This window comes from Brachionichthys hirsutus, chromosome 10 (assembly GCF_040956055.1).
Source record: "Brachionichthys hirsutus isolate HB-005 chromosome 10, CSIRO-AGI_Bhir_v1, whole genome shotgun sequence".
Classification (NCBI taxonomy): Eukaryota; Metazoa; Chordata; class Actinopteri; order Lophiiformes; family Brachionichthyidae; genus Brachionichthys; species Brachionichthys hirsutus.
Genome location: NC_090906.1, coordinates 10,047,904 through 10,064,838, shown reverse-complemented (window position 1 = coordinate 10,064,838; position 16,935 = coordinate 10,047,904). Strand labels below are relative to the sequence as shown.

The following is a 16,935-nucleotide window of genomic DNA, read 5'->3' as shown; positions in this document are numbered from 1 at the left end:
AGATTACAATTCAATGACTTTTCTAAATTGGTTATAGAATGATACAGTACATTCCTATCAGTGATTTACTTGATTGCGCAATAAACCAAGGAAGGTAAAGAAATTGCATCACCTCTGAATCATTCCATAACTAAAGCTTATTCATGTTTAGAAATACTTTGAATTATGCTTTAAACTATAGAGTATCAAGTACTTTAAATGTATTTCCCTTTCTCCCTTAAAACAAAGCTTCTCATTTGAGAAATGCAAGTGGTTTTGTCAATAAATAAATAAAACATTTACAGCCATGACTTTTTGCCCCTTCCAATCTTGGCCAGTCTAGCTTTGGTGCGTTCCTTCTCATCAGGATTTCTCTTTGACGTGCATTCCAAAGTCGAGTCTGTCTCAAAGGAGATGGCTGAGGTCTGGTTTGGGTTACTGCTGCACTTGTCCCGGGACAAGGTGGAGGTGGTCTGCAAGATGACCCTGCCACGTAAGGAATGTTTGAGCTCAAGCAACAGCGGGTTGTTGTCCGAGTAAAATCCCACCTGTTTCATGGGGCCTGTACCTGGATTGCAGCATGTGCAGCACGCAGAGAATAATACTCTGAAAATATATATCCAGCCCAAATAGTGCAGCTCCACAATGTTCAGGATGAAGCAACCGAGACTGACGCTGAACATGAAGTTGAGAAAGATGGTCTTCTCTGTGGCTCGAGATACAAAGCAGTCGGTTCTGTTTGGACAGGGGTAAGCGTCACATCTGTAAAGGTGCGGAACTTCAAATCCAAAAAGGTAGTACTGCCCAATAAGAAAGGTTATCTCCATGATGGAGCGCAGCAGAACATGTATGATGTAGATAAATAGCACCTGGCTGGAGAGCTGGGTTGGATCCTTTCCTAACTCTCTCGTTTCCTCCTTCAGATGACTCTGGTCTTCACACTCATCTTCCTGTGAGCGCCCCTCCTCGGTGCCATAAGCCGTGTCATAAGGACCGCCAGCTTGCAGCATCATCTCTTTATCTCCTTCAATCTGTTTTCTTACTTCTAACTTTTCATTCTTGGTGATTTTTTGCAAGACATACACGATGTAGAAGATCGAAGGTGTAGAGACGAGTACAATCTGAAAGACCCAAAACCGCAAGTGCGAGACAGGAGCAAAAGTGTCATAGCAGACATTGTTACATCCAGGCTGTAGGGTGTTGCAGATGAATTTGGACTGCTCATCACTGTAGACAGCATCGCCCACCAGGGCCACAAGCAAGATCCGGAAGATCAGAAGCATTGTCAGCCATATCTTTCCGATGACAGTGGAATGGTTTTGAACCTCCGTTAGGAAGCGGCCAAGAATGGACCAGTCTCCCATTTCTGTGGGAACACAGTAGTTCGATTGATACATGCAGCAATCTGTCAGAATGTTCTCCTCAAAAACTAAATCACCATTAAACTCAATCAGTTGCTCAAGAATCCTGCATTCCTAAAGGGGGAAATGACAGGGGGAAGAAGCCAGACGTATTCGTGCATGTACGGTATGTAAATATCAACCTAGAAATGTCCTATGAATCAATGGTAAATATAAAGCTACTTTCTCAACATATCGTTGTTTGAAGTTACAAAAAAATCATACTAAAATGTACACTAGATGAATTTTAGTATGTTTTTTCTTTCATGTTTGAATTTCTCTTTTTTTAAAAGGACAAACTGATTGAGTTGCAGCAAATAATGATATTATCACTTGCATTTCATTATCCATAAGGATCAAACATTTTCACACACACAATGTTTAGCTATTACATAATCTTATTCAAAAATATTTTCTAACATTGCTATATAATAAGTATATCTTATTCACAATAAAATCTTTCAACGTAAACCAACTTATATGATGTTCATTCTGTTCTTATTTGTGTTAAAGCTTACCTTCGAAGAGTCTTCCTTATCCAAAACTGAAATAAATACAAGCAGAAGCAACCTGCATAACTATATTTTCGGGTGAAGCTGGCATCTGGATGTTATCATGTCTTTTGAGTTGGATGAGCGAGAGAATGGGCTGACCACACATATTCCCCAACTAACTAAAACATTCATTGTACTGTATGAGAATAAAGGCTTTCTGTGTACAGTGGGACAAAGATTGAAAAGTACAATGGGGGCACCTTTACTGACCAGCCATTCATGGGTGAGCCGAGTTCAAAGAACATACTGGAATGAGTGCGCACAATACTGATTCAAACATGGATCAGTAGCCACTTTAATTTTAGAACTAGAATGCCAGTCATGTCTCCCCCAAGATTTACACACTTTGGTTTTGGGTGAAGAAGAATCCCCACAACACCACATAATATTTTCCATGTCACATATGACCCGAGTTTATAGAATTACTAGATATTTCTCACTTTTCTTTATATATTGTTATTGGGCAGCAAAGAATGTACTGCAGATCTTATTCGTGAACAGAATGTTTTGCCCACTTTGAAATAGTGAGGCAAAATGGCAACAAAATACCAAAAGTTGAATTATTGGCTGAATAGGAAGGGGCCATTTTAAGTTTGTTGCATTTTACAGAAGACATGGAATTAGGTAAGAACGCCGTGAGTTACCAAAAGTTGAATTATTGGCTGAATAGGAAGGGGCCATTTTAAGTTTGTTGCATTTTACAGAAGACATGGAATTAGGTAAGAACGCCGTGAGTTATATATCCTGTATTTTAGTCAGTATTTGTCACCCAAAATTCATATTTCAACATTTGAAAGGCACACTCTGGGTTATCTGACCTTCTGGAGAAGAACTTCTTGCATCTGAAGGTCACTTGTGACCTGACATTAAGTATTTGTTCTTGTAACTGCATGCAATGCACATTTCTTGGCTATCTTTAGGGTTAAATGTGTTAATTTGTCACATGTAGATCTCATGTATGACTAAATGTCTAAACTAAAAACCAGTGAGTGATTTTTTTTTTTTGAATGGACTATCAGCTATGAGAAGTTTCTTATATGAATCCATAATTGACTGTTGAAAAAGAACAGTTTCTGCAGATGGGGGGTTGAATACGTGTAGCAATATTTTTATTGCACGCATTTTGGTTCATTTGAGTCAATAGAGTCGTGCAATATTTGGAGTCTCTCGTCATCGTTCCCCATCCCACGAATGACAATAAACTGCAAAGCACGCGGATTATTTCTTTATCCGTTTAAACGGAAACCGCTATTTTAACTGAGGAGAAGACAGGCTCAATGCTTGGCATGCAAACAAACCCAGTTAAAATTATTTTTTTCCATTTAAAACGAATGGATGGCTACTGAAAAACAATCTCCCGCAAACCACATGCGACCGTGTATGACTGTTATAAATGCCCCCTCGCAGAATGAACGGAAACCCGTTGAGAGGGTAGTTGAAGACATTATGTGTCGATGAACTGGTTCGTTGACGGGGAGAAAGGACTATGAAAAGATTTCTAAAGACCTTTGTGTAACTTTAAACCATTCTGATCCATAATCGTATGTTAAGGAGTTACGTAAAATATTTCACCAATACCAAACTAAAACATTCCACCCCTGTAATTTGTATATGCAGTGGTTCAGTCCGCGAGGTTACCGGAAGTTGTTTCAGCTGCCATGTTTGGTTGCTTTGTTGTAGGCTTCTACTTGGTTTCCTACAGAATTAGTGAGTGTGGAAATGGAGGCGAGCTGGAGTACGTTTCTTTTTCAAGTAAGTTGGCTCTTCGCAGGAGGTAAATTAGGGTACCTCGTATCGCAAATGTATAAAGGAACTAAGCACATGGGTATTTCAGCGGTAAAACCGATTTTTTAAACGGGTAAAGCCAGGATAAACTAACCAAGCAAAACAATGGTAGATGATTTCAGGCTTCCAGCTGTGAGGATCGGGAATGACGCTAGAACAAAAAAAAAAAAATCAATTCTCTCATTACGAGTTTTAGAAAAATATGGCCTGCAATTCCATGGTGTAGGTACATAGATAATGGATGTTTAAAAAATCGGCATGCTTTGTGCTTTTATTAAAAGTTTGCCAAGTCGAAGGCAGTAAAACCGTTACAATCCAGACAGACCCGACCCCCCCCCCCCCACCCCCCCGGGCGATTAAGGGCTCTGATCGGGCGCCGCACATTAATAGGATGCACAGCCAGCGAATATGTATTTATATTATAAAACGGATGAATTCGCAGATATTTTTGATTCAAAGTAATTGTGGTCGGTGGAGGTCCGTGAGCGCGTACGTTGCGCTCGCTGCTGAGATTCACGAAAGTCCGCGGGGAACTTTCCGCTTGCCTCAGCCGGCTCGGCAGCAACTAGCCAAGTTAGCTAACGACGTGTCGGCTCGCCTCGATCAAAGTCGCCTTGTTAATTTAGCTAAATGAGTTCGATGTTGATCTTAAGTTTTTTATATATATAGATAGATAGATATATAGATAACTAGCGCGGCACGGCTCTCTGTTTATTAGGGAGCTGTTTATTCTGGCAGACGCGGTAGAGAGGAATTCAAACTACGCGCACATCCAGCTAGCATTAGCAACGTGGAGGCACGTTTCAAATTAGCAACATTACGCAATTTCTATCTATTTTCATCCAGAAAGTGAGCTCCTCCGGTGAGTGGTACCTGCCACGGGATAGTGGGTTTCACTGTGGACTAAGATGGACGTCTGCTGTTCGGTGAAATGAATGAATTGTTTTATTCCCACGGCCTTAGCCTTAAAAAAAATAAACCTTTTACGAACCTGGAAAAATAATGGAGAATATTTATTTCTAACTTTTTTCCCCCCACAGCAGAATTGGTTGCATTTAGTATACATTTGGTTCGTTTATGGTTCAAATGTGAGCCCATGTCCAAAGCAGGTAACCATTATTGCTGGTCCTGGTGTGCAAATCTAACGTGCTGCGTGTGGAATTCTGTTTTTCCCAAAGCATTGTGATGAACTTCTCATGGGAATAACTTACTCGGTTAACTTGGCAGCTTTAAAAAAAAAAAAGTTTAGATTTATTTTTTAAATACCGGTAACTATGAACGCGAGATATTAATTACTGACTGTATTGTTTCAATAGATTCCTTAATGCTGTGCATTGTTAAAAAATATATAGATATAGATATAATGTTAAATGAACAAATGTGCTGCAAAGATTAAACAATTGTGTGTGTGTATATACAAGACCTGCTGTAGGTGGAAATAAAAAGTCTTAATATTTAGGTGCCATCGCTGGGCTGCTGGAGTCGTATTCCCAAAAAGAAGCAGTTTGGAGGAAGTCCGGCTGGTCGCGGTGCCACAGAGAAGCTTGGGCAATCTGAAGAATTATCTTTTTTATTTTTGATGGTTGAGGTCAGGGTTTGGGCAGGAGTATGAATAATGCATTCTGTGATGCTCTCGCCATAAGGTTAAGTTGCATATAACAGTTTGTGGGATCTGTGACCTTTTTTTTTTTGCAGTATTTAATGTTTTTTTTTCTGTCAGATCGATCATTCTTGTGTTCTGGAGTGGTATGTCTTCATGATGAGGAAAAGCAGCTGGACTGTGCGGCTCGTTGCGGAGTATCTGGCATCGAGCCAGAAGCACTGCCATGTATTATGTACTTCGCTACCGTGTCAAACTCACGGAAATCTGTGCGCAGTTAGTGTTTTTTTTTTTACTTCAGTTAAAATGATATTGCTTTGGCCAGTAAGGTTGTGGACTTACTGTGATGCACCAGTGATTCTGCAGTGCAAAGAAAGACCAGGAGAAATGCTCATTGTGCTCAATCTACTAAAACATTTGTCTGAAAGGTTCGCAAAAGAAAATGAAGGTCAGCAGGTGGATTTGTTGGCATAATTGTATTTGTTCCCAAATATAGTACACAAATGAAACTGACAAATGGACAACCACATTCTAATTATTAAGCTGGTTGCAAGCTCTCTCTTAGTGTCATCCATCCCATCGATCTGTTTTCAGGACTTAAAAGTCCAGTGTGTGGAATTTATTAGTAATGTTACAACAAAGCATTCAGAATCAGAAAACTTTATTGATCCCAGTGGTCAAACAACCCAAAATGGTCAACTTTAATTTCATTTTAGTCTGTTTATCTAAGAAGGGTCTTTTGAAAGCCCCATCCGACAGGTGTTGTACAAACACCTGTAGGATGGTTTGGCAGGAACTGCACATGCGTTGCAGTTTCCTGCCAGCCTTTTCTGCACATTATAAACCAGCCTTGTTTTTAGGCCTCCATTATAAGTAAATGTGAAAAGCCAGATTATTATTGTTTTTATCCAGATGGATAAATACATGTTTTTCCATAGTCCAGCTAACAAACAAACTGCATCAAAAACATAACCTCCTTGGTGGAGGTAAATTGTGTGTGACAGTCGGGTTTCAGACAGGTGTTATCAATACTGCGTGTTGAGCTTCATTTGAGATGTTTCTAATTTTCTTAAATCAAGAAAGCTCGGTAATAAAGAAAATCCGTCGTTAGCGAAGGCGTTCCGTCTTACAGCTAATTTAGAGAAGGTTTTACAGCTAGGACGCTTTGTTTTTGTCATTTCAAGCAAATATTTTGGTTACTAATGATGTTCAATGATTGAAAATCCATGAGATAACATAAATGTTTTAATGCAATCATGCGCTCACTTTATTGCAGCCAAAGCTTTTAGAACTTGTGAAGAACAAGCTGCAACAAACTCACAACCTAGAAGAAAAGAGGGACTTAACATGTACAAGAAAAATTCTGTATTTTATTCAACTTTTGTTTTCTTCAACACCGGCCTCCCTTTCTTCTTCCCTCCCTCCATTTTTACGTTGTCAATTGTAGTTTTTGTTTGTTTTGTATGAGCTAGGATTTTGAGCAAGCAGCTGTAGAGCGTGACACAAAAGCTTTCAGAACGTGCATAATCTGACTCAGACCGTGAGCTCATTTCAAGTCTACAGTGGCCCGCAGAGCCATCGGGACACTCCCTCCATTTTGATGTTATTTATGAGGGAGCAGCCCCAGTTGTCGGAGCGCATTTGTGTCAAAATGGTCAGAGCTGCATGAAGGCACAGCAGCTCACAGGCCCCGCACCTCTGTGCCGAGGCAGGCTGTCTGCAGCGGCTACGTCTTCACAAGCTTCACAAAGAGGGCTCACCCACCCAAACATAAAGCCCCCCCCCCCCTGCCCCTGGTGTGCCAGCAGACTGGCACGATAATGACTAATCCTGGAAGGTGGCAAGTGTGAGCAGGTGCATGGACGGCTGGATATTGGTGGCATTCTCCACGAGTTTCCCAGGTCCCACTGCATATAAGGGGACGGCGGCGAGTTTGGTCTGCTGGTGTGTGGATAAAGAATGTCCCCGTCTCATGAATAGATGAGCCAAATCACTGAAGATGAGCATACAAAGATCCCCCACTGAGGCATCACTGCTCAGATTTGTGTCTCACAATAGCCTAGATGACATAAGGAGGACATTGTGTGGTTCATTTTTCTTTTCTCCCTGCGCCCTCCTCTTTTGCAACTTTTTTCTGGGCCGGCCTTCGATGGATGATTGAACCTCAAAGGAAAGGGTCAAGCAGTTCACCTTTTCCTTTCTTGCTGATGGTTGTCTTTAGTGTCCGTTTACTGAAAGAACCCAGTTAACTGTGATAAAATATGTCTAAGACAAGGAAAAAAGATGACTGCAGAGGTAGTAGACTAGAGTAGTAGACTAGGCTAGTCCAGAGACACATGGGAGTCAAAATAATGGTTACGTCATTAATAACTAATTTCAGCTTTGTAATTGGTTTATGGTTTAGATGAGTTTCTAGTCTTGATTAGAACACAATTAACAAAACCAAGCTTATAAATAGCTTGCTGCTATTTATAAGAAGCTGTAATTATTATGCTTTCACGTTGAGTTGGTTACGATGTAAGAAGTATTGCATTTCAAGATAGCTTAAATAGTCTGCCGTCAGTTCCGTATTTCGGCTACTGCCTTGCTCCACGCTGCACTGGACTCTACTGGGCTTTTAATTTGGCATGCTTTAGTTGCAGGCGCATTATAAATCAGTGCTGTGCTGATGGGAGTAATTTTCATTCGGTGTATTTGGATTCTTTTTGGTTGGCGTCATGCTGTGTCAACCTCGGCATCGACAGCTCGAGGCCCCGGTTTGAATCCCCACTGTCGATGCATTTATACGAGGAATATGGAGCACAGCGCTCAATTGTGTGTGACAGTAAATTAGCTGTTGCAGTTTGTTGTTTACATTTTTGACCACAAATCTAGGCTTAACCGCATAATAATCTCTGTACTTGTGACTCTTTTTTTTCATCAGCAGGCCAATGAAGCTCTCCACCACCAGCACCAGGTTGCCCAGAACAGTCTGCTGCCTCTTCTTAATACAGGGTCTGAACCAGTTGACCAGAAACCTGTCCTGCCCATCCTAATAGACCAGAAGCCTCTATCCATCGCGGCCGACCTCCTAAAAGACAATGTGGCCAGCGGAGGAGGAGCCCGGCCACTGATGCCTGTCATAAAGAAGGAGTACAAAGGAAAGACACCGTTCATCTGCGGCTACTGCAACAAGGCCTTCCGCGACAGCTACCACCTGCGACGTCACGAGTCCAGCCACACCGGCATCAAGATGATGCCACAGCCTAAAAAGGCTGCTCAGACGGCCCCCACCATGGTACCCATGATCTCATCCATGGCAAGAGAGAACAACGGTAACCCCTCCTACATTTCCACGGTAGCGGGCATCCTCTCCACAGCAACCGCCTCCGTTTCCTCGAGTATCATGACGTCGTCTGCGATGGGCAACGCGCCGCAGCAAAGCGTGCCCAAGAAACCGGGCAAACCCGTCAAGAAGAACCACGGCTGTGAGATGTGTGGCAAGGCCTTCCGGGACGTCTACCACCTGAACCGCCACAAGCTGTCCCACTCGGACGAGAAGCCCTTCCAGTGCCCCATCTGCCAGCAGCGCTTTAAAAGGAAGGACCGCATGACCTACCACGTACGCTCCCATGATGGGGGAGTCCACAAGCCCTATATATGTTCTGTGTGTGGGAAAGGCTTTTCCAGGTGAGGATCATTTTTTTCTGTGCGTTAGTTTTGGAGATGACGGTTGGTGTGATTTGTTGGTTTTGAGGCTTTTGTTTTGTTGAGTGTGGTTGGGAACAATGACCGCCTTCAGTGTTCCTGTAAGCAATACGACTAGTATACAGTAGTATTTACCCTTTCCTTTATTTTCTCAGTAATAATAGGAATGTATGCCATCTGCTTTTGAGGAACAAGCGACCCTTTAATATTTCATATAGAGATCTATTCTATTCGTGGTGCCAGACAGACTTGTCCGTCCGTCATAGTAAGTCAGAGCGGCTAACCCTCTGCGTGGCTGGCTAGCGGCAGATTTCATGGAGAGATACTATTACATGTTTCAAATGTCTTTGTACATTCCTCTTGTACAGGACTGAGGTGGTGGGATACTTTATGTGCCTTCCTAGACCAACAGCAATATGATTTTAAAAAACTGTATATGCTTGATACATTAAGGAATTTGAGGTGGATTTGAAATGTCTATAACCTTCACTAGTCTGTAACCCATCTTGTAAACCAGGATTAGTCACTTGGTAGACAACTGGGATATAATGTATAATATAATCTATCACGGTAAACCTTCATCCCGAGTCAAATCCAGTTCGGCCCAAGACTCCAACTTGAATCAAAGTCGCAGGAACATTGGAATGGTTCACCCGCTGATGGTTGCATTATTTATTCTTGAATCGTCTGTTTGAAAGCTATACATAATGGTAAAAAAAAACCAATTCTGTCTCTGGTCTTGGCAATCCAGTACATAATGAGCTTTTACTGCGTTAAATTAGCTTTTTTTTGTTTTGGGAGATTTTCCAGTGTCTTCTGATAGTGACAATGAAACTATTTTTATTACAAAGAAAGCCACCCACCAGATGCAGAATGCTTTTTGAGCAGCCACCCTGTTGCTTGTAAGCATAAGTGGCGATTCCAACCACATGTTGGAATAGTTGCACATGGGAGAGCTCCGGCAGCAGAGGGGGTGGGTGGGAGGGAAGGGTGGGGGGCGTCACTTGTCACTTTGTGGTTCCCGCCAGCATGTCACAGATTCCCTTTCCCCTGGGAATTCAGCGACCCATGCGGTAATGTTCAGGTCAACACATTTAACAAGTAGTGAAATTATTTCAAGCGGCCTGCCGATGCCTGCATATATTTTATGCATTTATCAACACAGACAAATGCCCCCCCCCCCCCCCCCCCCTCTGAGTGGTGTTTTTAAATCAACATCAAGCGAGCGATAGAAAATTCTCTGCTGCGGCACAAGTGGAACAGAACATCGGCGGCGTAGCCTCGCCAGGCTGTAACGTTAGCACTGTGCTGCGTAGGGTGGTTTGAAGCACGGTGACGTGGGGCAGGGATTCATCAGCATACTGGGAAGTGAGAATAACAGGCCGCTGAGTCACTGCCGCTCATCCAGATATGTAGGCGGGAACTGTCTGGAGTCTGCTGTCTTTATCTAACCGGGATGAAAGAAGTAAAGGAAGAGAAAAAAACAAACTAGATTCCACTTCATGGCATCTCCTGTCTTTGGCATTTGGGGGCAAAAAAAAAAAAATCCTCTTGGAGAGGCGCTTCCGGTGCTGTAGCTGCTCACGCCGTTACGACACTTAGAACATGAATCAGCACACTGTTGCTGACAGCAGCGCCAGGAAGAATTTGTGAAGCCGGGAGTTACAGGCTAAAGGTCAGAAAAAAGACATTCTTGTATTTGCTCCTAAAGCATAAAATGGACACTGATTCAGGACGACGATTATTTGGCCTGATTCATTACATTTTTTAACTTGTGTATATATAAAAAAATGCATATTTAAGTCCACAACATTTGTCCAAAACTCAATAATTGACTGAGAAATTTGACGCTTCCTGGAAATGTTCGATCGTGATCCGTTTGTATTTCTGTAATTAACGTCAATGCCGCAAGAAGATTAAGAAGCGGTACCGCAGGGTAAGGCCAAGAAAATACACGGAAGTAGGCCGACCCTATTCATGCAACATTGATCATATAGAATTAACAAGTGTTGATCTGAAAAATGTCCTTTTGTTCTCAGCCTCTCATTACGGAAGCAAACGGAGCTGGAACTTCGCTTTTGCACTTGTCATGAGTCTAATGCTGGAATGTTACATCGTTTTTCTCTCTTGTTTTTCTTTTATCATTTAGACCAGACCACTTGAGCTGCCATGTGAAGCATGTGCATTCCTCAGAAAGACCTTTTAAATGTCAAGTTACGGTACGATTCCTTCCGGTCAATTAGATTTTTATAATTACTGTTGTTGTTATTATGCAGCCACTGACCTTTGACCCTGTGCGGCTGCAGGCCTGTACCTCTGCTTTTGCCACCAAAGACAGACTCCGTTCCCATATGATCAGGCACGAAGGCAAGGTCACCTGTAGCATCTGTGGAAAGATGCTGAGCGCGGCCTACATCACCAGCCACCTGAAGACTCACGGACAGACCAACTTTAACTCCTGTAACAAAGGTGTGTGTGCGTGTGTGTGTGTGTGTGCGCGTGCGTGCGTGTGTGTGTGTGTGTGCGCGTGTGTGCGCGTGCGTGCGTGTGTGTGCGTGCACCCCAACATCACATGAAGTGTGCAGCTGACCTGTCATTGTGCATCTTGGTTTCTACAACCCTTGCCTCTGTTTTTGCACAATTTTATTCAGAATTTGCCTTATTTATCTATAATTAAATGTTAAAATCTCCTTTGCATTTTTAGAAAGAAAGAAAGGAGCCATATAGGAGCACCATGTTAGTTGAGCTTTACGTGTTCAGTCTCGTTACGCTGTTCCACATGAGGGTATTTTCTGCATAAATGGAGTGAAATCTATCATCTTTACCTCCCGTTTTATTGTTTCAGGGGGCAACGAGGTCTGCAACTCTGCCTCGGCCACACCCGTGACTGTGTCTGCTCCCATCACCACGGCGATGAACCGGGGAATCAACAACAACAACCACCCGGTCACCATAGCCGCGCACATGAACATTACCACCAACACGGTCAACATCACGTCTCCAGTCGGTCTCCAGCACCCGGTCACCATCACCGGGCCCGTCAACATCACCTCTGTGAACATCCCTGCCTCGGCGGCCATGAATATAGCCCACCCAGTCGCAATAACGACCCCCATGTCTATGAATATGGCCGGCCCCCTCAACATCGCCATGAGGCCAGTGGACAGCATGTCTTTTCTGTCCCAAGTCTTGCCTTCTTCCCCTCCCTGGTAGAAAGAACGCAACGAACTGGCAGGAAAGAAAGGGAAAATGAAGTAAACCAAGAGACTCCAGTCGTCATTATTTGCACCTCAAGTCCAGCCCCCCCCCCCCCCCCTCCTGAACAATGTTTACTTCTCCAATCCCGAAGCGAACGTGAGCTGGTAGGAGCTCCCCAAGTCTTCGCTGCATCCCAACTGTTGATAAGTGGCTGACGTGAGATGCAGAACACTCAAGCTCGACGTTTAGTAGGATTTCCCCTTTAAATGAGGACAACCGTAAAAAACTTAGTGTAGTCATTTTAGAAAGACGAAACTGTGATTTGTGTCCTTCCAGATGGGGGGGGGAGGGGGTTCCTCCAGCGTCTTTGAGGACTCCTTAGGAAAAAACACCTGCGCTTGTGTAAAAGGGAGACGAGAAATGAACTGAAGCAATAACTTTAAATTGCTGTTTGTGAACGTTTTTAACATTTCTCTCCCAAAAGCATCTGGGTGTTACTTTGTATGTTGTTTTTAACTATAGCCTGCTAATCATCATCTGTTTAATGTTATAGGAAATGAGTCTAGTTAAAGGGACAGCAGCTTCCACGTGCATGGAGGAATATTTTTTACACAGTGCTCTAGCGTTTTCTTCTCTCATAGTAGGTATTCTCTTGAGGTACAGTGACTAACTTGTACAGTTGACATAGTAAAGTATTTTTATGTCAGCCTTTTAAATTTTGTCATTTGTTTTGCGAGTTGATGCGTCGACGCTGCCCTCTTGACAATGACAATATATTTGTACTTTGTTTCCTATCTGCGTGGACACGCAAAGGTTCGAATTGATTTGCATGTTTGTCTTGTTTATTTTTTTCCATGAAGTCAGAATGGCGTGAGTCTTGCACTGAAAGCGTATCGTACATGCAGGTGAACAGCAGTATTATCAAAGATCAAATTGTCTTAAGTGTTTTCGGTTGGCCAGCCTGCACTTGAGCGCCATCGAGTGGCTGACCATGGAAAGGCCTTGCCTTGTTGCGAAGCCTTTTTTAGGCTGTTACGGTCATCATTATGGTGACCACTTTGTTTTTGCCTGACTCTTCTGTACACTGTTTTTTTTATTATTATTATTTTATTTTTTTTAATCATTTATCTCTCATTTCCCCAAAAATTATGCTGTTGGGGAAATTTACACCCTTCACTCAGGAAGCACACAGAAATCCTGCTAACCATGAATTTGGATCCTTTTTTTTTTTTTTTTTTTGATTGAGCTATGTCAGCCATGTTTCATGATTTCTCACGTCCGTGTTTTTAAATTTAAATCAATTATTACATTATCAAAGGATTTCCACTAGAGGAAAGTCAAACAATTATTGATTTTAAACATTGCCGTCCATTAAATGAATCATTTACTGTGCAATGGCCTGTATGCCGTAGATTTTTCACAATTCCTTGATGGCTTAGTTTTTTTTATATATATGCTGATGAATTTGATCAAACGCAAGTTTTTGACCATTAAAATAATGGGACGAGATTGATGTTGCATGTCCCCAAACGCTGTAGCTGCTGAACACGAACTATTTTTTAATGAATGCCATGTGATCTTAACAGTGTTGCAGCTCTTTTAGTTTATTCAATTTCTACTAAAAATGCAATATGCATGTTTCTTTTTTTAAAGTTTTGTTTTGAACAAAATGTTAGCATAGCCTCTTCTTTTTTTCTGCATTTACGTAGATACACTATGATAGCCTGTTTGCCAAATTTGATTTAATGTGTTACATTGAGCTTTTCTTGTGGAATTTAAAATTTCTCTTTATTTTTAATGAAAACACGTAATTGGAAATTCCAGGACCCTTGTGAAAGCAGTTGAATGTATATCTTTGTACAAAATTATTTTAGTTCTAAGGATACGGTAGTTACAATAGATGTGAAAGATAAGATAACCTTTTTTATAAATCTTTTGTATTAGAACATTAACAATGGTAATTTTGTATATATGAGATGCTAGGCTTTCTGATTAGCAGAAAGGTCAAACATTCCTACATTTTTTTTGTTTTTTTTTAATGTACGTTTGTCAAATTATTACATAAACATGCGCAACGTTATGTGCCTTTTATTTGGGTTGTCTAAATAAAAGAAAACCATTAAATGTTTTCATATGCATTAAGTAATGTTCAACACCAAGAAACTACAACTTTTAATGTCTCTTTCCAGGAGAATTTTGTATTTCAATTTTATTTCTTTTTTTTCTTCTATTTACAAACACATTTTGGGGGGGGGGGGTCCACATCTACTTCTGCAGCCGACCCAAACACGCGTCCCACATTCAGTCACTTAGACCCTACATCTGACTGTTTGTGTGTTGCCTGTTTGAGCACTGATTTGCCAAAAAGGACACTAAAGCTTGTAGCAAGTGTCCTAAAAGTAGATGGTTAGTAGGTAATATGTAACTTTAAAAGCCTGTTTAACACTGGGGTTGACACAAAGATGTTTTGAGTTTATTTAAACATGACAGTTTCTTTCCAGTCTGAAACGGCACCATGTAGATTGTAAAGCATTGTTCTTTTTTTCATATTATACATTATACCGGTAGTTTAAATTATTTACTCACTGATATTATTGCTTTACAGAATTGTCCAGCAGATGGCGGTGTCGGTCCTCCCCGCCACTATAACAAACACTCCAGATTGTCTCCAATGGGGCCGTGTTGATTTACTTTCTCCTTGCAATAGCATGAGGCTAATTAATGGTGATGATTTGCATATTGTAGTTTGGCAAATTGGTAACAGGAATTGTATTCGACTAGGAAAACTATTGTATCGATTGGGGAAAATGAGACACAAAGACAATCCGGTGGAGAGTGGCCGATGGATTCACAGAGTTGACCTGCATGATTTCAATTAACTAATATTTACTATCATCTGCAAAGTTGACTGTTTCTCTCACATTACAACAAAAGGTGTGTCGTTCTCACACCTCATACTACAGCCATCAAAGGAGATACAGTGATGCCTGATTATTATTTTTTTATCAAAGAGTAAAGTAGCTGGGGTTGCAGCACAAGTCTGATGCAGCAAACGTCTTTTCTTTCCTGTGCCCTCCCTCCCATCTCTGTTTTCATGAAGTGAAAATAGCGACGGTTAGAAGACTGCCCCTGTCTCTTATCAAAAGCCGCTCACTCGGCCACGATGTGAAGTGGAGCGTTCAACTGGAGTTTACAGAAGGCATGTGAACAAGGAGGAGGTTACTTCCTGTTTTCATACCAATGTAACAATATCACATAGACAATGGGTGCAGTTGCAAAATTCTACATTCTTATCTCAGCTTAAAATAAAATGTAATCAGGGCTTTTCAGGATGAGACCCGTGCAGCTCTCTGTGGGAACTGAAATAAAAAAAAAAAAAGGTTTACCTTTTAAATATCTTTCATCCAATGGGAAACCCCCGGGAAAGGGTTTTGAAACAAATAATAAATAAATACTGAGTGTGTCTAAAGATTGGTCGTTGAAAATGCAAAAACAAATAAAACATCAAGTGAGAACACACCTTTCCAGTATGCTGTGCAGTAAGTTCACACACGCACATCATTTCTGCTCTCGTCATTAATAAAGCTGACTTCAAACTTGTGTTTTCCCAAAGCGAGGCATTGTGACCGACTGCTCAACAGGCTGAACTGGGATCTTGCTCCTCATGCGGCGACTCTTTCCTGTCCTTATGATGTGGCATCAGATGATTTCCTGCAAACTGCACGGAGTTGGAGGATGTTCATTGATAAAGCATGACTGAGATTAAAAAAAGGGCTTTATAGATTTCAACATTGGTGCCTTTAATACTGAATTTAAAGCACAGATTTTGAATTGAAATCCTGGATGCATCACGCTCACATTCAGAATGTTGTCGTATTTAGAATTTTCCCACGACTGATATCCTAACGGTACGATGAGGGGAGGGCTCAATCCCCTCCCACACCCTTTCCCCAGACCTGAAGAGGTGGGGGCAAAGACGGTGGCCTCAGACTATCCACCATCTAGTTTAATCTGGAGCCGCGAGGCCTGCGTTGCGAGCCCCGTCTTGGCAGTGTAATGCTGCAACAGTTTAAACGGCTTAAGAGGCTGTCAGGCTGGAAAGGATCATTCCGTCCTCAGCTGAGTGACTCGTGTCAGCAGGCTGTCATGTGTCTATGCAAATGTTCTTAAATGCCCTGCAGGAACTGGGATCGGACATCATTCGTGTCGCGCAAAAGGTCAGGAGGCCCTGCAGGCATCATTTGAGGAGAGGATTAAATTCTTGGAAAACAGAGAATCCAGAGGGGAGGAAAAACAAACGGTGAGGTGCAGAAATGTTTTTCACCAGAGATGCTGAAGGTCTCTCGTGAAATACGCCGAACATGGAATGAGTTTTGATCTTCTGAGGGAAGAGTGGCTCCGTCTGTGTTCACCTGTTCTTCACCCGAAGTCTATGTGGTTTAATGTTGCGGTTGTGTCCTATTTGTATTTAACAATGCTGCTCTTCCTTGCTTTTAAAGCGTTTTGAATTGAATTGAATTGAATTTTGACCTGTCTGAATGGTTAGTTTGTCAAAAGACAATCTCTCTCAGTTCTTAAGCTGCAGCCATAAAATAGACGAGACATAGGGAGAGGTTTTCCACGCCCTCTGAGGCTTTTATTTTCAGTCGTGCTCGACAAAGTGACACTGAGTTAACTTTCCTTTTTAGGGTTTTGCAAAAGTTCTTCTCTTCTTTGGAGTAACGGCAGCAGT

At 41.9% G+C, this 16,935-nt stretch overlaps 2 protein-coding genes across 2 annotated transcripts; one reads left to right on the top strand and one right to left on the bottom strand.

The window, feature by feature from the left end:
* Positions 1-278: 278 nt before the first annotated feature.
* Positions 279-1,343, bottom strand: LOC137900897 (gap junction delta-2 protein-like). The gene has a single exon (XM_068745044.1). The coding sequence runs from the start codon at positions 1,341-1,343 to the stop codon at positions 279-281; it is 1,065 nt and encodes a 354-aa protein (XP_068601145.1).
* Positions 1,344-3,652: 2,309 nt separating this feature from the next.
* Positions 3,653-12,218, top strand: LOC137900776 (vascular endothelial zinc finger 1-like). The gene is made up of 5 exons (XM_068744912.1): positions 3,653-3,685; positions 8,242-8,987; positions 11,155-11,224; positions 11,312-11,474; positions 11,851-12,218. Exons 1-5 carry the CDS (start codon positions 3,653-3,655, stop codon positions 12,216-12,218), a joined length of 1,380 nt encoding a protein of 459 aa, XP_068601013.1.
* Positions 12,219-16,935: the final 4,717 nt, after the last annotated feature.

Coding starts and splice junctions, on each gene's coding strand:
- LOC137900897 (XM_068745044.1), bottom strand. CDS start 1,343: ATGGGAGACTGGTCCATTCTTGGCCGCTTCCTAACGGAGGTTCAAAAC.
- LOC137900776 (XM_068744912.1), top strand. CDS start 3,653: ATGGAGGCGAGCTGGAGTACGTTTCTTTTTCAA. Junction 8,988..11,154: donor TGTGGGAAAGGCTTTTCCAG/GTGAGGATCATT, acceptor TTTATCATTTAG/ACCAGACCACTTGAGCTGCC. Junction 11,475..11,850: donor CTTTAACTCCTGTAACAAAG/GTGTGTGTGCGT, acceptor TTATTGTTTCAG/GGGGCAACGAGGTCTGCAAC.